Here is a 24,137-nt window from a genome sequence, read left to right on the forward strand (position 1 = left end):
TCAAGAGCACAGCTCTGCATTGACACAATCTGTGTGTCACAGTAAATGTGGAGAGGAAAAAAGGAGAGATGGCAGAAACAATGGGCTTGGTTTATAGACAATATTAAAAACTGAAAACACAGATAAAAAACAGGGAAAAAAAAATCCAAAGAGAACTAGCAAAGATTACTTTTATTACATGAGCTATGCAGAAATTTGCTACAACTTTAATGCTTCTTAAATTGTCCAGTCATCAGTGTCCACACTGCAGCCTTGAGCTCCTGGTTTCTCAGGCTGTAGATGAGGGGGTTCAGGGCTGGAGGCACCACTGAGTACAGAACTGACAGGGCCAGATCCAGGGATGGGGAGGAGATGGAGGGGGGCTTCAGGTAGGCAAAAAAGGCAGTGCTGAGGAACACGGAGACCACGGCCAGGTGAGGGAGGCAGGTGGAAAAGGCTTTGTGCCGTCCCTGCTCAGAGGGGATCCTCAGCACAGCCCTGAAGATCTGCACATAGGAGAAAACAATGAACACAAAGCAACCAAATACCAAACAACTACTTACAGCAATGAGCCCAAGTTCCCTGAGGTAGGAGTGTGAGCAGGAGAGTTTGAGGATCTGGGGGATTTCACAGAAGAATTGGCCCAGGGCATTGCCATGGCACAGGGGCAGGGAAAATGTATTGGCTGTTTGCAGAAGAGCATTGAGAAAGGCACTGGCCCAGGCAGCTGCTGCCATGTGGGCACAAGCTCTGCTGCCCAGGAGGGTCCCGTAGTGCAGGGGTTTGCAGATGGACACGTAGCGGTCGTAGCACATGATGGTCAGGAGGGAAAACTCTGCTGAGAGGAAGAACACAAAGAAAAACAGCTGAGCAGCACATGCAGAGTAGGAGATGTTGTTGGTGTGCCAGAGGGAATTGTGCATGGCTTTGGGGACAGTGGTGCAGATGGAGCCCCGGTCAGTGAGGGCCAGGTTGAGCAGGAAGAAGAACATGGGGGTGTGCAGGTGGTGGCCGCAGGCTACGGCGCTGATGATGAGGCCGTTGGCCAGGAGGGCAGCCAGGGAGATGCCCAGGAAGAGGCAGAAGTGCAGGAGCTGCAGCTGCCGCGTGTCTGCCAATGCCAGCAGGAGGAAGTGCCTGATGGAGCTGCTGTTGGACATTTCTGCACTCTGGGCATTGGGTTCTGTCATGGAGAAAGAGACAGTGAAGAGATAGAGGACACACCTGTAACCAAAATCAAAGCCATTTCCCTGACATCCTCTCCTCTCACACACATAGACACAATTTACATTTTAAGAATTTCAGAGTAGATTTGTAAACTTCCCCCATATCTCTCCTAGTATTTCTTGATATGAGAAATCTCACCATTTCTGCTCCCCTCAGGGAGACCAGAGCATGTTCTGTGAGGCAGAGTGGTGAGTGGAGGGAGCAGGACAAAGGCTCTTCATTCTGACCAGTTCAGAGTTTCTCTAGGCTTTAACCTTGTTCAGGTGGAGGGTGATTATCCTCCCATGTTTCCCTTAAAAACCAACAGCTACTCCTGAGAACAGATGGATCCACCAGAGTCTGGCACCACATCTATAACCAAGGACTCCTGTTGCTCATTTTACCAACCCAACAGCATGTGTAGTGCCAGAACAGCTCTGCCTTTCCCCATTCATTTATAACTCAGAGATGCTCTTGGAAAGGTTGGCATCCATGATTAAAGCTCCGAGGTTGGACTGAAATCTCAGGGAGAGTTCCAAGTGTCCCAGTGATGTCACTGGAGTAAGGGAGATGCAGCTCCTTCCCTGGCTGCACTGACAGCATTGCCCACAGCCGGGCACTGGGGACAGCGTCACCCTGAGCCAGCTGTGCCCCCTCCCAGAGCCCCCAGTGCCGGGCAGCTGCTCCCAGCCCTGTGCTCTGCAGAGGGAACTGGGCCCGGGGCTGCAGAGCTGCCCCACGGCTCTGCTGCAGCTCTGCCTGCACAGGAGGGGCTTCACACCTTGGAGCCCCAGCCCTGAGGGCAGAGGCTTGGCTGGGGGACAGGAGGGAGGGGGCTTCTTCAGACCGAGGGGCTGCACTGGTGCAGGGGATCCTCTGGATATCTCTAAACTCTCCGTGACACAACTTTTCTGGTTTTCTGTTTTGTATCAGTGCCTGATCTTCTCTCTGCTTCCTGCAGGTTTTCCTCGTGGAGATCCTTCCCTGTCCCTGATGTCTCCCTACCAGCACTCACACACCCCAAATCTCTGTGCACTCTCCTTGTCCCTACAGAACCCTGCCTGTCTGCAGGGCACTGGCTGGGGGCAGGTTCTGTTTGCAGGAAGGGGAAAGGACAGGTCAGACTGAGCCTGATGGGTCGAGCAAAGGGCAAGAGGGCAATGGCTGAAAGTACATTAAGAAACTCCTGTGTACCTAGTGATCACTAAAAATAACAGTTTGCATGCCTCAGGCATTTGTGAAAATTCATATTACCTTTAATATTTATCCCCTCCCTCCCTGCCATTCTGCTATACTAGAAAACCAAATACAATGTCTTAGGAAATTTCTTCATATTTATCAAAATCCTTCCCTTGGAAACATTCTATGCCATATCAGAAACCCTCAGCATGTCAGAGCTTCCTGAGCATTTCATCTCCCCTGCACCAGAAACACACAGAGTTGTACTCACAGAGTCTGTGGGCATTGGGATGTTCCAGATTTAGGAGATCCCTGCAGGAGCTGCAGCTGCATTGTCCTGCAGCCAGAGGCTTCCTGTGTCCAGGGCTGGGAGTGATTCTGCCCCAGGCACTTGTGAGCATCTTCCCAGCCCTGACTGATTGAAGCTCTCTGTGCCTCTGTGCTGTGCCTGGGGTGGCTGCAGGCAGTGCCCTCAGCCCTGCTGTGCTGGGAGAAGAGCTGCTCATCAAGAGAAATGGGTTTTTAAAGCTCTTCCTGATTGCCAGGATTTTCCTCTATGCCAGGATCCCAGCCCAGCTCAGCAGCACAGACACAGCACAAGGACTTTAATGAACCTCTCTGGGATTTTGTGCTCCAGACCCTGAACATCAGTCCCTGAGAGAGGTGGAGAAATCTCTAAAGAACTCCAATTCAGAATTGAACTCCAAAAGTTCTAAAAGTTTTAATGGGTCCCACTGAGGGACACAACTGAGAAAGTGTGCCCAGGTTGCAGTCAGAGCAGGAAATTGGAGGCAGAGATGACAGGAGGGGACAAAGAGAAGCCAAGTCTTGGTGGCCTGGGGCACAGCAGGGTCTGTGCCAGCAAGGGCTGTGAGCAGACACCTTGTCCTGAGCCACTGGGGCCTCCTGGCACAGCCCCAGCAAGGCTGGGCACTGTCAGCCCTTGTCCTGCCCTCAGCATCCCCCCACATGCCAGTGGCCTCAGGGATCTGCTGGGACCAGTCCCTGGGGAGCCTTGGTCAGGAATGGCCCTGGGGGCTCCTTCATGCTCTCAGGGACTGCAGGTTTTTCCATGGACTTGGGGTTTTGCTTTTGCCTTGGAGTCTCTGAGATCTTTGTGCAGACATGGCCTCCAATTCTCTGCTTTAATTAGTCTCTTGAGAGGGCTCCTCAGTAACAACACTCTGTGGGGCTCATCAGTGTTACAAGGTTCTTCAGTTTTTTGAGGTACTTTCCTTTTTCCTTTCTTCTCTGAGTCTGGGAGGTTTTTGGAGAATCATGGCCTCCAATTCCCTCCTCCAAGGAGTCCAAGAGGATCCTGTGTTGGGGATGGACCTCAGTGGGACCCATTAATGCTTTGAGACACTTTAGGTTTTTCTTCTGACTTGGACTCCTGGAAAGAATTGTGCAATCTTTTTTCAGGCCCTGAAGGTCAAGAGCTCAACACCAAATGCACCACGGGGCTCATTGGGATCAAGCAAGTCCTGACAAACCATGGCTCTGCCTTGATTTCCCTCTGCTCTGGTGCAGTTCATCAGGAAAGTTTTCAACTCCATTTATGGAGAAATATTTCAGTGAACTTCTAAGACATATGTATTCCTAGTTTAGAGAGTGTATTCTATTGCTGTTCTCCTTAGAGCAGAGGTGATTGCAGCATTCTGTGGTTGAAATGGATCCAGGGTCTCTCTTCAGGAGGCTCATCCTGCTCAGAGAAGCTGTGCCTTGACATCTGACCCAGTGAGGACAACATTGCTCCACATTTCCCAATGATTTCAGGAATCAGGAGTTGACACCAATATTGTGGAGAATATGTTTGATTTCCAGCTGGGACATGTGGAGGGGATATCTCCTCCAAACCATGCATACCTGGTCAAGACAGGTTCCAGGTAGAAATACACATTGATCCCACCAGCCCACACCTCCCTGCCCACCCATCTCCACCTTCTCTCCCTTTGTATTATAATTAGCTGCCACACCTCCTGGAGGTCGTGTCCGGTGGTTTTTGGGATGAAGGCCGGGTGTCTTCCTCAGTGATCAGCGTTTGACCTCTCCTTCTGGGCAGGTGCAGTGGAGGTTTGACTCTCCCTCAGGTCAGCTTGTCCTGCTCAAAACCACCCGTCTGGTCCTGGCTGGTTTCTGGAGCCACAGGTTTCTGCTTTGTTGGGTTTGTGCAATAGCCAGGTTTTGCTTTGCTGAGTTTCCACAATATAGCTTATCTTAATGTTTTTTTTTTTCCTGGCAATTAAATTCCTGTGTGGTTTGTTCCATACTGTTTCTGCCATGTGTTCTATTTCCCCTCCACCAGCTTAAGCATCTTATAGGCTTCAAAAATTCTGAATTTTCAAAATCATATATATTCCCCATCTCAATTCCTTATTTTTCTTCTAAATGATGAAAATTCTTTTGCTTTCTAAGATACCTATCGCACTCTCTACGACTGTCTTTAACTAGTTGATTAGATAACACCATAGGCAGCCATTCTTTGGGACAGTTTCAAATTCCAGAAAATCATAACCAAGAAGAAAAAAAAACCTACTATTTAAGCAAACCAGAACTAAAACCTTCTATGGGATGACACAATCAGTTTATAAACCTGGCTGCAGTAGGAGACCACCCAAAAAGTACATCCCACCAGTGGTGAGATGTGTCTCCCTCCAACCTTCTAAGGCCTCCTTATAGTCTGTGTCATGGTGTATTTCAATCAAGGTCTTCTTGCCCATGTTTTTAATTTCTTTAAGAATTTCCTGAAGATCTCTGTGTTTTAGTAGCTCTTTAACTAGAGTGAGATTCATTCCTATGGGCACAGGCAATACATCCTGCTCAGCTGTCTGGTTTGCCTTTATATACTGATGTGATAATACAGGTACCCACTAGGAGAAATTGCATCCCTCAATTTTGACAAAGTTACAAATGCACAAATTAGATTGTGTTTCATTTATAACGAGCTTGTCCACTATTATGGTGGGGCACGTTGTTCTGAGGCATACACAACCCTATACATAATCCTGTATATAATCCTATATGTAAGAACCAGGTTGTTGGGTTGACTGAATGGATTTCCAAGTGACAGATGCTTTGTTCTGTATCCAGGCAGATATCTCAGTCATCGTTTACATTTCCTCCACATGTAAACTGTAGCTGTAGCCGTGACTGTGATCCTGAGAGCCACAGCTTCCCAGGGTGCACCTGCTTGATTCTCCATGGTGACTGTGAAGCCTTTTTAATCCCAGTGTGATGTACCTATGCCGCTTGTTCTCTGACCTTGATGGTGGTGAAGGAGGTGAGGAGCACCTGGTATGGTCTTCTCCACTGTGGTTCCAAAGTCTTTTCTGTAAGAGACTTCACATACACATAATCTCCAGGTTGCACATTATGGGCTGGTCCATCCAATCCCCTACACCGGCTTCCTTATACATGATTCCTGATATTATTGACTTGTTTCCCTAGGTCCACCATATATTCTGTTTTACTTTCTTCCCCTATGTGTGCTGATATTTCCTTCTGTATTGCATAAGGTCGCCCATACAGGATCTCAAAAGGACTCAGCCTTTTCTTTGTCCTTGGTTTAGTTCATTTGTGTAAAAGGGTTAAAGGAAGGGATTGAGGCCAAGGCAGATTGACCTCCTGTCCTGATTTAAGAATTTGCTGTTTGATGAAATGATTCATCTTCTCCACTTGTCCACTTGACCGGTGATGACATGGGGTATGTAGTGTCCAATCTATACCTAAAGTACAACTAACCTGCTGTACCACCTTTGTGATAAAATGGGGTCCTCTATCTGAGGAAATGGCAGCTGGAAACCCCAAATTGTGGTACTATCTGCTTAACTAATACTTTGAACACTTCTTGGGCCTTAGCAGTTCTAGCAGGGAAAGCCTCAGGCCATCCTGAAAAGGAATCAGTTAATACCAGAAAATAACAAACCCCTCTTTTTTGGGAGTTCTGTGAAGTCTCTTTGCCATAATTGGCCAGGTACATTCCCCTTCCCAATTTCACCCATTTCTGGTTTTGGAGAGCTTTTAGGATTAGTCTGGAGGCAGAGGTCACACTGTTGATTTACCTGCTATACCATAGTGTATAAATTTCTAGCCATGATGTTCTGACTGAAGTGTTCATACAAGTCCTCTGCTCCCCAGTGCCTTTTCCTGTGCTCTTCCCTTATTACAGACCATATTGGATGGCTAGGTATGATTACCCTTTCTTCTGGAGAATGGACCCAACCATCTTTACTCTATGTCCCATCCAAATTTGTAATTAGCTTCAGATCCTCTTTGTCAGAATTTGGTTTACACGCAAGGGAGTTTTTCCCATTTGGGATTAGAGCTCTTTCCAATTTTACCTCTCTTTTTGCTGCTTCTTTTGCCTCCCTGTCTGCCAGCTCGTTTCCTTTTCTAATTCTGAGTTTGCCTTTTCATGTGCTCTGATGTGCATAACTGCTGTTTTCTTTGGGAGCTGTACTGCCTCCAGCAATTTCAGAATTTCTTCTGCATCTTCAGTGTTCTTCCCTTGAGAGTTCAATAGTCACCTTTCCTTCCAGATTGCTCCATCAGCATGCACAACTCCAAAAGTGTACTTTGAATCCATGTCTATGTTCACATTCTTACCTTGGGCCAATTCCAAGGCTCAGGTCAAGGCGATTTTTTCCCCCTTTTGTGCAGAGGTATTGACAGGCAGTGGTTCCAACTCTATTACCTCATGTCAGGTGGTGATGGCATATCCTGCATGCCTTTTGCCATTCAGGACATAGCTGCTTCTGTCCGTGAACCAGCCCTCTGCATCTCCCATAGGAACATCCTTCAAATCCGGGCAGCTTGGGTATGTTGCTTTGATGGTTTCCAAGCAGTCATGGTGTACTGGTTCCACTGTGTTCCCAGTGAGGAAAGAAGCTGGATTGACAATGTTAGTGACCACAATCTCCACATCATCCTGTTCCACCAGTATGGACTGGTATGTCAGGAACCTCTGTGGAGAAAGCCAGTACCTGCCCTTCACTTGTAATACTGCAGACACTCTATGGGACACCAACACAGTCATCTTTTTGTCCCAAGGTGAATTTTCAATATTTAGCACTGGATATTTAGCACTACTGCTGCTACCACACACAAAGGCATCCTGGCCACCCTTTTGCAGTCCCATCCAATTGCTTGGAGATGTAGCTGACTGCTCTGTGATATGAACCTGAATCTTGTGCCAACATTCCCAGGGTGATTCCCTGTTTCCCATGAGAAAACAAAAAGAAAGGCTGACTCACGTCAGGGAGTCCCAGAGCTGGAGCTGGCCTCAGGGCCTTTTTCATTTGTTCAAAGGCTCCCATGTCCTTTTTGTCCCATTGCAGATGCTTCTGTCTGGAGTTGATTACTGCATACAGGGGTTTAACATGCAGCTCCTACTTACAGATCCAAAGGCAACACTACCTGGTCGTTTTGAGAAAAGTTCTCAGTTTCTTCCAATCTGTAGTTTTGTTGTCTGGCATAAAGCCTTCTTTTTGGGCTTGCCCCTTTGCCTCACACTGATTTTATACCCCAAGTAAGTGTCTTCTTGCTGCATTGTCCGGGCTTTCTTTTTAGAAACTGGGTACCCTTGGAGCCTCAAAATTTTAAGAGACTTATAGTCCAAGCCATGCAAGTATCTTCTGTCTCAGTGGCAATCAGGATGTCATCTACGTATTGTAGCAGTCTCCCCTTCCTGCGTGGTGTTTCCCAAGACTCGAGATCCTTGGTGAGTTGGTTACCAAATATGATGGGGGAATTCTTGAATCCTTGAGGCAGCACAGTCCCAGTGAGCTGGGTCTTTCATCCACTTTTAGGATTTTCCCATTCAAAGGCAAATACCTTTTGTCTGGCTTCACAGAGAGGGAGGCAAAAGAAAGCATCTTTGAAATCTAAACCAGTAAACCAGGTTAGTTCTGGTGTCAATGCTGTTAACAAAGTATATGGGTTTGCTACAGAAGGATATAAATCCTCTACTATTCTACTGAGTGCTCTTAAATCCTGGACTACTCTGTATGTTCCATCAGGTTTATGAACCAGTAATATGGGAGTGTTGAAATCAGATTTGCATTCCCTTAACAGACCCCATTGCAAGATTTTTTTTGTCACCGTCTGGATTCCCTCCCTATCCTCTCTTCTCAAGGGATATTGTTTTGTCTTTACTGCTCATTGTCCCTCTTTAAGCTTTACCCTTACTGGTGATGCATTTTTAGCTCTTCCTGGCTTCTCAGTGGCCCACACACCAGGGCTCACCTGGTCAGTGAGATCTTCACCCATTTTTAATTCGATGGGAGCATCAACTAAAAGTCAACTCATTATTTGAATATATTGTTGAGTATACACCTCCAGAGCAATCTCCCCTTTTCCAAATCTGATTGTTGCATCCAATTGTTCAAGCAAATCCCTTCCAAGGAGTGCATGTGGTGAATTAGGCATGTATAAGAATTTATGCAAGCTTAATTGTTTTCCCAATTTATATTTTAGTGACTCACAAAAATAAGCCTTTTCAGCTTGGCTGGTGGCTCCCTTAATTATATTGTGATCTTCTCCCACTTGAGTTAGAGCTGTGTTTAAAAGTGAATGTGTTGCCCTTGTATCAATCAGAAATTCTATTGCTTTTGATTTTCTCTTTCCCCTAGCTTTGTTATAACTGGATCATAAGCTAGGGAAGACCACGCTGGTTCTTGTCAGTCTTTATTTACATTTGCTACCACTCATGCCCCTTTGTTTCCCTTCTCCCAGCTTTCTGGGCATTCATTTGTTCGGTGGCCTCATTGCTTAGAGATTGCACATTGGTTTATCCCCAGGTGGGGAGGGGAAGCCCCTTTTAAAAATTGTTGTCTTCCCTTTTAACTGCTGCAATCACCCTTTCTTGTTTCCCTTTATTCCCTTCTTCTCAATTGCTAAACACCCTCCAGTCTTCATCCAGTAATATTTCGAAGTTTCTTCCTTCAGTGGGTTTTAATTTTTTATGTCTTGTATCAGTGGTGGATTGACCTAAAACTAAAATTAAAACAAATAAAAAGCTAACTGCTGTACTCCAGTGTCTGATTCTGGGTCCAAAGGTGTACTATGACACATTGTGTCTCTCAGCCTGTCCAAGAACTCAGATGGTGACTCAAAGGGACCTTGTTTAATGGCACACAAAGCTGACCAGTTAATAGATTTGGGGATGGCTTCTCTATTCCCTTTGCAATCCACTCCTGATATTCTTGTAACTTCTGTCTTTCTGCCATTCTATTCACATCCCCCTTTGGATCCTGGAGGGAAAAAAATTCCTTTACATCCTCCCCCCATGTCTTATAGTGCTCCACGGCCAAATCCCCAAATACCTTTAGAATCAGCTGTTTCTCTGTTTCTGTCATTCTATGTAACAGTAACTGTAAAATCATTTCAATCCAGGTTATCTTTTTTACTATTAAACAGAAGTGTCCAGCTATACTTGCAGGGTCCATTTTTCAATCCTTTAAATTCTTTATCCAAATTTCCAAATCATTGGTATTGAAGGGAACCTTCAGTAACATCATGGCTCCATCTGGTCCCACTGCTTCTCTAAGAGGTGTTTGCAAAAGTATTGGTTGTTCCCTAGGTTTGCCCTTGTATGGGAGGACACTGGACTGCCTGGGAGCATTGGAATTTGATCTGGTGCCCTTCCTGGGCTCCCACCCAACTCCAGTGATTGAGGAGGGGACATCATCCAGATCAGAGTCTTCTTCATCATACACCTTGTTATATTTTTACTGCATGTCTGACCAAGACTACAGGCTGAGCAGCATTGTTTGAATTTATGCAGGACCCTTCTGTTTTCTCTTTCCATTGCTAGGATCAGTAGGTCTTGTAGAAGATTAATACCACAATCCTTTTGCCATTCTGGGTGGTTTTATAAGGTGAAAAACATTTCTGCATATGATGCCTCATCTCATTTTCCTTCCCACCTTAAAAAATAACATTAAGTGCAACATGGTGTTATAGTTTGTGCATCCATTTAATGGCCCCTTTGCCTCATCTTCTAATGTATGCAGAGGCCACCACTGATGAAAATATTTTATTAAAACCCCTTTGCTCTCCATTCCTCTTTTCCCCACAACTTCCTTCCAATGGGGTAGTATGCATCCTAAAGGGCTCCTCCTTGGCACTTTTTTGCTTTGCTGGGTCCTCCTGATTTATCTCCTTTATTTCCCTTATCTCCTCTCCCAAAACTCTGCTGGCAATGTTCTTTCACTTCCTCCCAGTGGTCCTCAAAAACATGCCAACCCTCGGGGATTGAATTACTCTTTCCACAGATCAACTCCACAGTCTCACACTCCACATGAATGAATTCCTGAATATGATGCCCTGGGTCCAGGGTACACCTGGGCCATGTAGGCACCCACCTCCTAGATGTGCATTACCACTTCCTTTTACACCAATGGCACCGTAGGAGGACCCAGGCTGGAGGCCACCTTGGTGCCCAAATTGCTAGTCCACATGCAAGGCAAGGAACTCGTCTAACCCTTCTAGGTTCCCTTTTGATTAGAGGTTGCTCCCAATCAAAAGCCAGGTAACTCTCTCTTGAATCTGAGACTATTCCTCCTGAATATACCTGCTCTAACTGCTCCATCCTCCTGTACCACCCGTACAAGTTTCCCTTGGTCCCTCAAGAAATCCAGGGGCTCAAGCTGAAACCACCTGAAAAGGGCTTCCTCGCTTGGTCGAGCCTACATCCCTCTCTCCCTAGTATCCCAAAAAATCACTTCCCTGTCATTGAGAGTTATAGACACAAGAGGGCAGAAATACCTCCAAAACAACAGAGTCCTCAGAAAAGAACAGAAATCCTAACCCACTGCAATTACAGTTAATCACACAAGAGGGTAGTGTGACATCAAAGGTATTGCAAAAGTCCACCTTAGAAAACATAGAAAACGTTACCCAAAATCCAAAATCTCCACCACCAAAATTAGAGTGATGCAAACACAAAACTCCAATCACCATGAGCAGGTGTCCCTAGTGTCTTAGTGGCCTCCTTACCTTGGTGCCACCCCCAAAATAATTAATAAAATGTACTTCTAGGGTGAATAGGAGGTTGGCTGTTTGCTTCCACAGTGAGGGAGCAGGGAGTGGAGATCCCCTCCAGAAAAAAGTCCAGGGCACACTGGGATGTCCATATCCAATGCACTCAGCAGCCAGACAAAGAGCTCCTGGCTGGCCTTGCCAATTGATTTCAGGAATCAGGAGCTGACAACCAAAATTGTGGAGAGTATGTTTTATTTCCAGCTGGGACACGTGGAGGGGATATCTCCTCCAAACCATGCATACCTGGTCAAGACAGGTTCCAGGTAGAAATACACATTGATCCCACCAGCCCACACCTCCCTGCCCACCCATCTCCACCTTCTCTCCCTTTGTATTATAATTAGCTGCCACACCTCCTGGAGGTCGTGTCCGGTGGTTTTTGGGATGAAGGCCGGGTGTCTTCCTCAGTGATCAGTGTTTGACCTCTCCTTCTGGGCAGGTGCAGTGGAGGTTTGGCTCTGCCTCAGGTCAGCTTGTCCTGCTCAAAACCACGCGTCTGCTCCTGGCTGGTTTCTGGAGCCACAGGTTTCTGCTCTGTAGGGTTTGTGCAATAGCCAGGTCTTGCTCTGCTGAGTTTTCACAGTATAGCTTATCTTAATGGATTTTTTTTCCTGGCAACTAAGTTCCTGTGTGGTTTGTTCCATACTGTTCCTGCCATGTGTTCTATTTCCCCTCTACCTGCTTAAGCATCTTATAGGCTTCTAAAATTCTGAATTTCCAAACCCATATATACCATGTATTTCAAAACCATACCCCATCTCACTAGACCACACTTGGAGCCTCTAGACCACACTGGAAGTGGGTTTGGGCACATCAATCCTTACTGGTTTATACTGGGAGCTGCTGCCAAAGGACTCAGGGGCTCAGGGGTGTCTCCCAGTGCTTACTGGTTTATACTGGTGCCCTCCCAGTCCATGCCTGGGAACAGCAGCAGGCACTGGCAGCTGGGCAGGACCCCGAGGCCCAGCTAGCCTTCACTGGAGCCCTGCTGAGCCACTGCTTCTCCAACTTCTCAGCCTGGAACCTGCACTCACCAGGAGCTCCAGAAAGGGCGAGGCCAGTGCTAAAGGAAGGAGAGGGATTCCCTGTAAAAATTCCCAGAACTTTATGGGGAAATCCAAAATCCCCAAATTTTCCAACCTCTCCTTCACATGAAGTGGGAGATGGTGGGCTCTGTTTGGTTTAATGGATAGACCTGGTGTCCCTAAATCCCCATTGACTTTTATGGATAGACCTGAACTCCTGCACACCTGGGTATTCACATATTGGTGTGTCCCCCACTGCCCCCCTGAGATTTTGGGGTGCCCCCTTTGCCACCCCAGAGCTGGAGCTGGTGCAGAACTCTGTCTTCACCAACCCCACAGACCAAAACACCTCGGTGTACCTGTGCTGCATCCTCTCCTCAGGTAACTCGGGCCTCTCTCCCACCCCTGTGGCCCTCACCTGGACTTTTGGGCTGCCCTCTGAATGTTGGGGTCCCTTTTGGCAGTTCTGCCACCGAGGGTCATCTGTCCACATTGACTGGGCTGTCATCTTCTCCCAGCCTGTCAGGGTAAGTTGGGACACTTGAGTGCCCCAAGGAAACCCCCTGGATATCCCCAGAAATGATCAGGGTACACCTGAGTACTGCTCAAAATTACTTGGATCCCCCCAGCAATCACCTGGATACACCTGGGTACTGCTCAAAAAATTACGTGGATACACCTGGGTACCCCCAAAAATATCCTGGACCATCTCAAAAATTACATGGATACACCTGGTTACCCCTTGGACAAATGTTTCAACCAAAAAAAAAACCTGGGCCCCCCCAAACCTGGTGTCCCAAAAATCCTCATGGCTTTGACTGGGTAGACTTGGTGTCCCTGAATCCCCATTGACTTTAATGGACAGATCAGCTGTCCTTATATCCCTACTGATTTCAATGGGGTAGACCTGGAGTCCTATTTATATTCATTTATCTCTACTAATCCCTCCCAGAGGTCCCACTCTTGCCCCAGTGGTCCCACTTTTGCCCCAGTGTTCCCAGTAATCCCAGTGCCCCACCTTTGCTACTCCCAGTGCTCCCAGTTTAGCCTGTAACCATTCCCAATCAAACTCTATTAGGGGGTAGACCTGGTGTCCCCAAAAAATCCACTTTGACTTCAGTATGTAGACCTGATTCCCCAAGGTTTTTGGTGCTAAAAATCCCATTTGGGGGCTGAAAATGGAGATTTTTGGACTTGCCTGGATGCACAGCTCCAGAAAAGGCCACAGATGTGGGGTCAGAGATTCTGGATTGCCTCCCAGGAATTCATTCAGGACTTTCCAGAGTGTCAGCAACACAATTCTGGAGCAGAAATTCCTGGAATTCAGCCCAAGATTTTCCCCAGATTTTCTACAAATTTATCCACTTTTTCCAGTTTTTGCACCAAATGGCCACAAAATCCCCACTGACTTGAATGGATAGACCTGGTCTCCCTAAATCTTCATTGATATCAGTAGGGCAAATGTGATTTCCTTAAATCCACATTGACTTCAACAGGAGAGACCTGGTGTCCCTACATCCCTATTCAATTCAATGGAGCACTCCTGATGTCTGAAAAATCCCTATCAGGAGATTAAAATTTCAACAGATGGGGCAATTGAGAGATGTTGTAAAAGAAATTATTTATTGCTTTATTGCATCAGTCTCATTGAAGGGTGAGATATTAAAGGTGTTACATCCAACACCATAATTTCAGAAGTCATCTATTCTTAGTTACAATGCCATATGTAAGGTTGTTAGTCAATCCAATACTTCTATGAACTTTGCTAGTGTCTTTTGACACCAGACATTAATTGCTTTCCTTCCCATGGCTTTGCTGCAGTGTGTCATTTTTCAACCAATCATAAAACACTTCACAAACCCTCACTAATGCATCTTAAGCTTTTAGCTTTATAACAGGTTCTATTGCTAATCTTTATAATCTTTTACTATCTTACTTAACATACTGCTTTGCTTACATAATACATATCTCTGTTTGCTTAAAACACATTTCTACTTAAACTACAAACTTATATTCTTGTTTTGTGTCTATTTTATTTAAATGCTCTAACTCTCCAATTCTTCTCCAAGGTCTTAGGTCAAGCCTTGGATCCATCTCTATCTCTCAGCCTGTATGCACCAGGCCCTGGGAGCTCTCCATGCCTGCATTTCCCACACCACCTGTCATCTCTGCCTCCAATTTCCTGCTCTGACTGGAACCTGGGCACACTTTCTCAGTTGTGTCCCTCAATGGGACCCATGAACGATATCAGAAACTTTGGACTTTGATTATGACTGAATTCATGAGAGGTTTCCTATCAAACCACGGTTCTGCCTTGATTTCCCTCTGCTCTGGTGCAGTTCATCAGGAAAGTTTTCAACTCCATTTATGGAGAAATATGTCAAAGAACTTAGAAATCTCCATTGGTATTATCAAGGCTGCATTTTATTACTGTTGTCTCTAGAGCAGAGGTCATTGTAGCATTTTGTGATTGATACTTGTGAGAAATGGATTTGTAAAGGATTCTCAAAGCCTGACTGAAAGCTCTCTCAGTCTTGTTCATGTGCATGCAAACTCTGAGATGAGGTGTGCTGACTTAGAAAGGCCATGGACTAGAGAAGGCATTGTAGAGAGAGAGATTGAACTAGAAACAAATTTCAAATGATGGCCTTGAAAAAAGAGCAGATATTTTGGAGGATTTAAACTGTAAAAGATGCATTGTGGCAAGACCACATGGGATACAATAATATTTGATTTATGTTAGAAATATCAGCGCTATTGTCTGGCAAAAGCTAATAGGTTGAAAAATATTTATTTATTGCATTGCAATCAGGAAATACATTGGCTTCTGATAGACTGGCATGTAGTTTTACCTCTCTTATATTTCACCCTTTACGAGACTGATAATGTAATAATATCTTTCAGAAGAATTCCTCACACTTGCCCTGTCTGTAGAGCTGGGGTGTTCCAAGAGTGCTGAGTCCCTGGACATCAGTCCCTGAGAGGGAGCAGAAAGAAAACTTGTCAAGAACTCAAAGTCTTACTCAAACTCCAAAATTTCTTGAAGTTTTAATGGATTCCACCGAGGGATATGACTGTGAAAGTTTCCCCAGTTTCCAGTTAGAGCAGAACACTGGAAGCAGTGATGACAGGTGGGGACAAACAAGGGAAAGGTGTCTGTGATGCTGAGCAAACCTGGATGTGTCTCAGCAATGCCAAGGGCCAAGGGCTGAGCCCCAGCCCCTGGCAAGGCAGATCCTGTCCCTCCCTCCTTGCTCAGGGCTCTTCCCGGGGCACTGGGCTCTGGGGATGTGCAATGCCAAGGGCAGCACCATGGGGCGGCCCCTGCCAGGCTGCTGAGCAGGGACAAGGAGGCAATGAGGCCCCAGCCCTGCCATGGGATGGAAATTCCTTTCTCCTCGAGTCCTGTCTGTGCTCTCCTCTGCTCTCTTCAGTCTCCACTCCTCTGGGCACAAAGCTCCTTTGTCCCTATATAGTGGTCGTTTGTTTGTAGCCTCCAAACACCATCTTGAGAGATTTTTGGGCCCTCTCCATGTTGCTGGCAAATAAAAACATTCTTCTCATAATCTAACCAAATCAACAGAGGGCAAGACAGCCAAATAGTTGTGTCCTGGATACTTTTGTCTGGGCACAATTCTTGGCTAGCGCCTACATACCAAAATGATGGTCCCCATTAAATTTTAAAAAAATTGTAAGTTTGGTCTGTCTCAATATCAGTGGTTAATTCTCCCTTTGCAGCTTCAGGGAATGAAGCCATGTTACCCCAGTTCGCTCCCCCAAATTCATGTTTATTTATATTTTCAGACCCTGCGGCTGTAGGGTGTCCTTGAGTTTCAGGCCTGGAGGAATTGTTTTGCCTGATCAAAATGTGAAGATGGTAAACTGACATTTTCTATGGCATTTAGAGGTATGCACTGATGCAGTACAGGATTTGAAAAATACCAAGGCTAAAAGCTTAAGGCATCACAGTTGTCACTGAACCAAGGGGCCACTGTGACACTTTGCAGCCCCACGAAACCAAGGAGTCCATTGTGACACTGCAGGGCCCCATGGAACTAAGGAATCATGGAACAGTGTGGGACCCCATGGAACCAAAGGTCCATTGTGACACTGGGGCCTCATGGAATCCTGGAGGCCATGAGGACACTTTGAGGCCTCGTTGAATCGAGGGGCTCTGAAGGGATTCATGGAACCAAGGAGACCCTTGTGACACTGTGAGTCCCCATGGAACCAAGGGTCCATTTTGGTGGCACAAGGCACCAAGGAGACCCCTGTGACACTGCAAGGCCACATGGGAGCGAAGAACCACTGTGACACTGTGGAGCCCCTTGGAAACAAGAGGCCAGTGTGACACAGCTGGGCCTCATGGAACCAAGGATCCAACATGACACAGCCATTGTGACACTGCAGGGCCCTGTGGATCCAAGGGAACAGGGAACAGGTCTGGTTGGATTGGCCTGACTGCTCCAACTGCCCTTGGCATGTCAAGGGTCTCTTCTCGTGTTGCCATGAAACACTTGGGCTCTGGGATTTCCTTCGAATGGAAAAGAACTGTCCTTCTCATTCAAGCATCCATGGCCAAAATTAGATTCCCCTTCCAAAATTCCCAAAATCCAGGGAAAGCTCGCAGACAAAAGCTGCCATTACCAACAAGTCTGGCTGCCCTTGTCTTCCTTAGAGCCAGCTCTCACCTTCCTTCAAACCCTGGGGCTCAGTGCTTTCCTTCCTAAGGAAAAGAACCAGCCCTTCTGTACAAGCACCCAAGGCCAAAATGGGAACTTTTCCTCCCAGATTTCTATCCTCAAGGGTTTCTCCCACAAAATGCTGCTAGCACAGATAGGTCTGTCTGGTCTTGGCCTCTGCTGACTGAAGTTTGTCAGCCCCTGAAACACTGGGGCTCTGTGGTTTCCTTTCTGTGCAGACCATTGTGATATTGAGGGGCCCCATGGAACCATGGAGACAAATGTGACACTTTCAGGACTTGTGAAATGACACTTTGTGACACCATCAAAACCCCTTGGAACCAAGTTCATCACTGTGGCACTGCTGGGCTGCATGGTGCCAAGGGGCCGGTGTGAAGCAGCAGGGCTGTGTGGAACCAAGAGGCCATTGTTGCATTACAGGGCCTCGTGCAGCCAAAGGGTCACTGTGATCCTGCAGGGCACTGTGGATCCATGGAGAACATTGTGGCATTGCAAGGCCCCATGGAATCGTGGAGACCATTGTGACACTGTGGGGTCCCATGGAACCAAGGGGTCATGGAACAGCTCTGGTGACTGGGACTCCCACAGATTACCTGGCAGGTCTAGCTGAATTTAGCATGTCAAGGGCTGCCTCTCATCTGCCCTGGAGCACTGAGACTTTGTGATTTCCTTCCTATGGAAAAGAACCATCTGCGTTTCCTGTAACCCATAGCTGAAACTGGAGCTCCCCCTAAAACTTCCATATATAAAAGGGTTACTCTAAGGCAAAAGATACAAGACAAGGCCGCTCCAGCTGGCCTTGGCCTCCGGTGGTGAATGCTCATTCGCCCCTGAAACACTGGTGCATACTTCCTTCCTTTCTATGGAAAAAAACCTAGCTTCTTGTCCAGAGGCAATGGCTAAAATTGGCCTCCAAAATTCCATGTATCCAAGCATAGCTCCTAGAAGGAAATAGGCAGAACAGAGAGATCTGGCTGCCTTGTTCCTCTGTTTTTTTCAGTAGACTATGAACAGAATGTTTTCAATTGCAAACACCTCTAAGAGGGCCCAGAAATCACCCAAGGGTGGTTTTGGAGGCTTTGGGCACATGACCACAATATAGAGACAAAGGAGCTCTGTGCACGATGGAGGTGAAACTGAGGAGAGCAGAGGAGAGCCCAGACAGGACCCAAGGAGAAAAGAATTTCCCTCCCAGAGTAGGGCTGAGTGCAGCACGTCCCCCAGAAGGAATCTGGAGGAGCCCAAGGCTTTGTGTGTGCAGGCAGAGGCAGGCAGGACGCAGAGCTGTCAGCAAAGGAAGGGGCCAGCCAGGTGGGGCAGCCGGGGGATGAGGACAGCCTGCAGGGACAGAGGGGCAGGGCATGGACACCGTAGGACAGCCTGGGCTGCAGAGGGCACAGGGATGGGCAGCAGCTGAAAGGCCCTGCCAGAGCCAAGTGCTGCAGCACTTTGGCCATGGCTGCTGGCCCTGGGCCCTTGGCCAGCAGGGGACAAGTGAGCCTTGCTGTGCTGGGGCCTCATTGCCTCCTTGTCCCTGCTCAGCAGCCTGGCAGGGGCCGCCCCATGGTGCTGCCCTTGGCATTGCACATCCCCAGAGCCCAGTGCCCCGGGAAGAGCCCTGAGCAAGGAGGGAGGGACAGGATCTGCCTTGCTAGGGGCTGGGGCTCAGCCCTTGGCCCTTGGCATTGCTGAGACACATCCAGGTTTGCTCAGCATCACAGACACCTTTCCCTTGTTTGTCCCCTCCTGTCATCACTGCCTCCACTGTTCCTTTCTAACTCGATCCTGGGGACACTTTCTCAGTCCTGTCCCTCAATGGCACCCATTAAAACTTCAAAAAACTTTGGAATTTAATTTTAACTTCGAATATTTGAGAAGATTTTTGAGCACTCTCTCAGGGACTGAGTCTGATGTAAACAGCACCAAAGCCCCAAGAGGTTCATTAAAGTCCTTGGGCTGTGTCTGTGCTGCTGAGCTCAGATTGGCTCCTGGCCCATAGGGTGATTCTGGGAAATAAAAAGAGTTTCAAAATCACATTTCTCTCGCTGAGAATCACTTCTCTCAGCACAGCAGGGCTGGGGCACTGCCTGCAGCCACCCCAGGCACAGCACAGAGGCACAGAGAGCTTCAATCAGTCAGGGCTGGGAAGATGCTCACAAGTGCCTGGGGCAGAATCACTCCCAGCCCTGGACACAGGAAGCCTCTGGCTGCAGGACAATGCAGCTGCAGCTCCTGCAGGGATCTCCTAAAGCTGGAACATCCCAATGCCCACAGACTCTGTGAGTACATTCTCTGATTCTCTCTCCTGTAGAGCAGCCAGGGGTGCCCAGGGCTGTCCTGCAGAGCAGGGTCCTGCAGCCCAGGGTGCTGTGCTGGGCAGGGACTCTGCTGCCTGCCAGGGACAGCTCTCAGCCAGCCCTGGGAGCTGCTGCCAGCACTGGGGGACAAGGTCTGGGTGGAGGGAGACAGCTGGTGAGACTTGGAAGTGTTCTCCTTGTGTGGTGAGGATGGTGCAGTGATCAGGACTGATCCCAGCATGACATTTATCTACAGAACATTTCCAAATAGATTATAAAGGGAGAACAGCAAGTCAGGGGCTGCATAAAAGGGAAAATCCTGATTTTATAATCTACTGCTCAGGGTCACGTAGATGGAAAATTGAACATTGAAATTCACATATCTGTTCAGGTTGAGAACAATAAAAACAATTTCTCTCAGATCAGAATAAACCAGGCAAAGAAAGAAATCAGCACAGGGTCCCTTACAGGCACCATCAGTGTTGCTTTTCCAACCTCCTCAGGGTTGCTCTGACTTTGCCATCAGAGCCTGCAGAGGCAGAGCTGGCCCTGGCAGTGCCCTGTGCTGGGAGGGGTCTGCAGGGCAGAGCTGAGCCCCCAGGGCTGGGCTGGGCTCTGGCAGCACTGGCAGGGCCCAGCCCTGGGCACAGGGAAGCAGCAGCTGGCAGGGAGAGCTCCAGGCAGCAGAGCCCTGGGCAGGCAGTGGGGGGAAAGTGACACCAAGCTGGGCTGGGATATTTCAAGTCATCTCCAAACCAAACTATTCCATGATTACTGTTCTTACAGATCCCCATGCCAAGACACAGCAAATGTCCAACAGCAGCTCCATCAGGCACTTCCTCCTGCTGGCATTGGCAGACACGCGGCAGCTGCAGCTCCTGCACTTCTGCCTCTTCCTGGGCATCTCCCTGGCTGCCCTCCTGGCCAACGGCCTCATCATCAGCGCCGTAGCCTGCGGCCACCACCTGCACACCCCCATGTTCTTCTTCCTGCTCAACCTGGCCCTCACTGACCTGGGCTCCATCTGCACCACTGTCCCCAAAGCCATGCACAATTCCCTCTGGCACACCAACAACATCTCCTACTCTGCATGTGCTGCTCAGGTGTTTCTCTTTATGTTCTTCATCTCAGCAGAGTTTTCCATCCTGACCATCATGTGCTACGACCGCTACGTGTCCATCTGCAAACCCCTGCACTACGGGACCCTCCTGGGCAGCAGAGCTTGTGCCCACATGGCAGCAGCTGCCTGGGCCAGTGCCTTTCTCAATGCTCTGCTGCACACAGCCAATACATTTTCCCTGCCCCTGTGCCAGGGCAATGCCCTGGGCCAGTTCTTCTGTGAAATCCCACAGATCCTCAAACTCTCCTGCTCACACTCCTACCTCAGGGAACTTGGGCTTCTTGCTGTTAGTGCCTGTTTAGGTTCTGGATGTTTTGTGTTCATTGTTTTCTCCTATGTGCAGATCTTCAGGGCTGTGCTGAGGATCCCCTCTGAGCAGGGACGGCACAAAGCCTTTTCCACCTGCCTCCCTCACCTGGCTGTGATCTCCCTGTTCCTCAGCACTGCCTTTTTTGCCTACCTGAAGCCCCCCTCCATCTCCTCCCCATCCCTGGATCTGGCCCTGTCAGTTCTGTACTCAGTGGTTCCTCCTGTCCTGAACCCCTTCATCTACAGCCTGAGGAACCAGGAGCTCAAGGCTGCACTGTGGACACTGATGACTGGATGGTTTCAGAAACAGTGAACCTTTCCAATTTGTGCAAGTTGCCAATTTCTCCTAGTCACTTGTAATATGAGTAATTTTTGAGAATTCTTTTTTTTCCTTCATTGCCGGAAGATTTTACATTTGTTTTAGTCTAATAATTTTGCACAAAATCATGCCCATATTTGTGATATTATTTTGTCTCTCCTCCTTTGCTCTGGCCCCAGACTCTGTCCAGGACGGGCTCTGTTCTCTGTAGCTTGAAATGAACTAAAGGATCTCCCAAAACTGTTTTTACTGGAGTTCTCCTTTCTTTGGAGCTTCCTTCTGCTCCCTTCTCTAGAGCTGCAGCAGCAATATCTGTGTGCAGAGGTGGGGGCAGGTCAGGGGTGGCACAGCAGCTTGGCTCCTGATGGCCACACCATTCCTCATCCATTAATATTTTTACAGCAAAAAAAACTTTACACTAGTCTTAAAAAAAATACTATATATATATATACAAGTCATACCAAAATTACACAAAATACCGTAACAAAACTACAATAAAAAATTTAAAAAAAAACCAAAACACAAAAAACCCCAACAAAATTAATATAAATCATAGTTTAACCATTCCCCATAACTTACCACCCTCTTATCATCTCTTACCAAACTAATAATATTACTAATTTTAAATTATCATTTAAACCATATATTCTTAACAAAATAATTACTATTATAAAAGTCCACCTAAAAACTACCCATTTAATACTCACACAAATTAAATATAAACCAACAAAAACCCCCCAATCTTAACTAAAACTCGAATTCTAGATCATCAAAAATTAAAACAGTTCAATAAACAAAATAAATATAATAAAACAAAATACAATCAATATTAATTCACCAAACCTAATTAACAACAACAAAAAAGCCCAAAATATACATTTCCCAAAATTTAACTACAAATATAAAACCTAACTACAAACATGAAATGTAATTACAACCATCCAATATAATAAAAAAAAATTAAAAATCCTATAAATTATATAAGAAATATATAAAAATTCATCAAAATACCAAAATAATGAAAAACCTTCATCTTCACAACGACTAGAAAACAAAAAAAACCCCCTAACAACACACCACATATACACAAAACACAACAAAAAATACATGACACAAAAAATTAAAAAATATATAAATCAAAACTATCAAATAAAAAATCATGAACCATTAATAAAACAAAAGTTCCCCAATAACCCAACACTATTTTACTTACTATCACTTATTAAATAAATTATACTAAATCTAATCAAATTTATTTCTATCAATTCCAATAACTCACTTATAACACAGGCCAGGTGCCATTGCCCACCTGGGCACACTGCTGGCTCATGTCCACCCTGCTGTCCATCACTGCCCCCAGGTCCCTTTCTGCCTGGCCCCTCTCCAGCCACTCTGTCCCCAGCCTGGAGCACTGCAGGGGTTGTTGTGGTCAAGGTGCAGGACCCAGCTCTTGGTCTTGTTAAACCTCACCCTGTTGGATTTGGGCCCTGGATCCAGCCTGTCCAGGTCCCTCTGCAGAGCTCTCCTGCCCTCCAGCACATCCACACTCACACCCAGCTTGGTGCCATCTGCACATTTGCTGATGTTGCACTGTGCTCCCTTCTCCACATCATCAATAAAGATGTTAAACAGGACTGGGCCCACACTGATCCCTGCAGGACACCACTGCACACACGCTGCATGTGGCACCATTCCCCACCACTCTCTGGGCCCCGATGTCCATCCAGTTCTTAGCCCAGGGAGGGGTGAACCGCTCCAAGACACAGGCTTCAGCTTTTCCAGGGAATGCTGTGGGATATGGTGTCAAAGGCTAAAGTTCAAGTAGACAACATCCAGAGCCCTCCCTGTATCCACCAGGCCCTGTCAGAAAACTCCTGGTGGGCAGGAGCTGGGCAGGAGGCAGCCGTGTGCCCTGGCAGCGAGGCAGGGCAGGAGCACCCAGGGCTGTGGGACCAGGACATCAAGGACGTGGATTATCCAGGGCACTGGGGCCTGGTTTGGGTTGCCCAGGGCAGGAAAGATGTCTGGCAGCTGGAGCAGGGTGAGGGAAGGGCCTCCAAGGTGGGGCTGGAGCCCTTTGGCTGTGAGCAGAGGCTGAGGGAGCTGGGCTTGTCCAGCCCGGAGCAGGGAAGGCTGAGGGGCTCCTCATCCCAGCCTGGCAGTGCCAGCCAGGAGCTGATGGAGAACACAGAGCCAGGATCTTCACCGGGGGGCCTGGGGGGAGACAAAAGACAATGGGTGGAAATGGGGAAAGAGTGGAGATCAGACAGGACATGTGGAAAAGTCTTGTTCCCACGGGCTCAGACAGGTTCTCAGATAATGCCCTATCACTCTTCTTTTGGATAATCAAATTCTGATCACATCTGGCCTTAAACCACTTGGTCTGACCCAGTTTCTGACAGCTTGGGCTGCAGACTTGCTGAGGTCCCTTCCATCCTCAGCACCTTGATGATCCTGGAACAATGCTGCGCTCGATTTTGGAATGGGCCAGAGCAGATTTTTATGGGACAGGAGCCCTCTGGGGGTGTGGGGAACCTGACACTCGCAAGGTGCAAGAACACATCTCACTAGCTGGGGCATTTGAGTACTTGAAGAGATATCCATGTCTTCCCACCAGGAGAGAACAGAAATTTCCTGGATATGTACTGATGACAGGAGAAGAAATCCTGCTCTTCCCCTCTACCTGTGTTACTACTATGCTGTCTATTATTTCATGTCCCTCTCCATTTGGGTGTTACCTGCTCTCCTGTTTAAATGGCCATGTCTAAGGATGTCTTTTCACTAGACCAGATGGTTCTATGGCCCTCCCATTGCTCCCAGATTTCCTTCTCCACTTGTTCTCTGATAATTTCACATCAGTCTTAGTTGTGTTTTCATTTGTAATAGAATCACCCTTTCTAATGTCTTTTTCTAAAACTGTTTCTGAATGGAAATCCCTTGTGCATGGTGGACATATCT

The 24,137-nt window shown here is 47.3% G+C and overlaps 2 protein-coding genes across 2 annotated transcripts; one reads left to right on the forward strand and one right to left on the reverse strand.

Annotated features, from left to right (window-relative positions):
* Positions 1 to 206: 206 nt before the first annotated feature.
* LOC134057295 (olfactory receptor 14A16-like) lies at positions 207 to 1,169 on the reverse strand. The gene has a single exon (XM_062514288.1). The coding sequence runs from the start codon at positions 1,167 to 1,169 to the stop codon at positions 207 to 209; it is 963 nt and encodes a 320-aa protein (XP_062370272.1).
* Positions 1,170 to 7,210: 6,041 nt separating this feature from the next.
* LOC134057296 (olfactory receptor 14J1-like) lies at positions 7,211 to 21,236 on the forward strand. Its single transcript, XM_062514289.1, has 6 exons — positions 7,211 to 7,312; positions 11,846 to 11,873; positions 12,729 to 12,958; positions 13,061 to 13,114; positions 20,442 to 21,105; positions 21,211 to 21,236. The coding sequence occupies exons 1-6, from the start codon at positions 7,211 to 7,213 to the stop codon at positions 21,234 to 21,236; spliced, it is 1,104 nt and encodes a 367-aa protein (XP_062370273.1).
* Positions 21,237 to 24,137: the final 2,901 nt, after the last annotated feature.

This window comes from Cinclus cinclus, unplaced genomic scaffold (assembly GCF_963662255.1).
Source record: "Cinclus cinclus unplaced genomic scaffold, bCinCin1.1 SCAFFOLD_32, whole genome shotgun sequence".
Taxonomy (NCBI): domain Eukaryota; kingdom Metazoa; phylum Chordata; class Aves; order Passeriformes; family Cinclidae; genus Cinclus; species Cinclus cinclus.

Excerpts from the sequence above, each read along its gene's own strand:
- LOC134057295 (XM_062514288.1), bottom strand. The coding sequence starts at position 1,169 with ATGACAGAACCCAATGCCCAGAGTGCAGAAATGTCCAACAGCAGCTCC.
- LOC134057296 (XM_062514289.1), top strand. The coding sequence starts at position 7,211 with ATGGTGTACTGGTTCCACTGTGTTCCCAGTGAGGAAAGAAGCTGGATT. Across the intron at positions 7,313-11,845 it reads TGTTCCACCAGTATGGACTG|GTGCAGTGGAGGTTTGGCTC; the intron begins GTATGTCAGGAA and ends CCTTCTGGGCAG. Across the intron at positions 13,115-20,441 it reads AATTACGTGGATACACCTGG|GACCTGGGCTCCATCTGCAC; the intron begins GTACCCCCAAAA and ends CTGGCCCTCACT.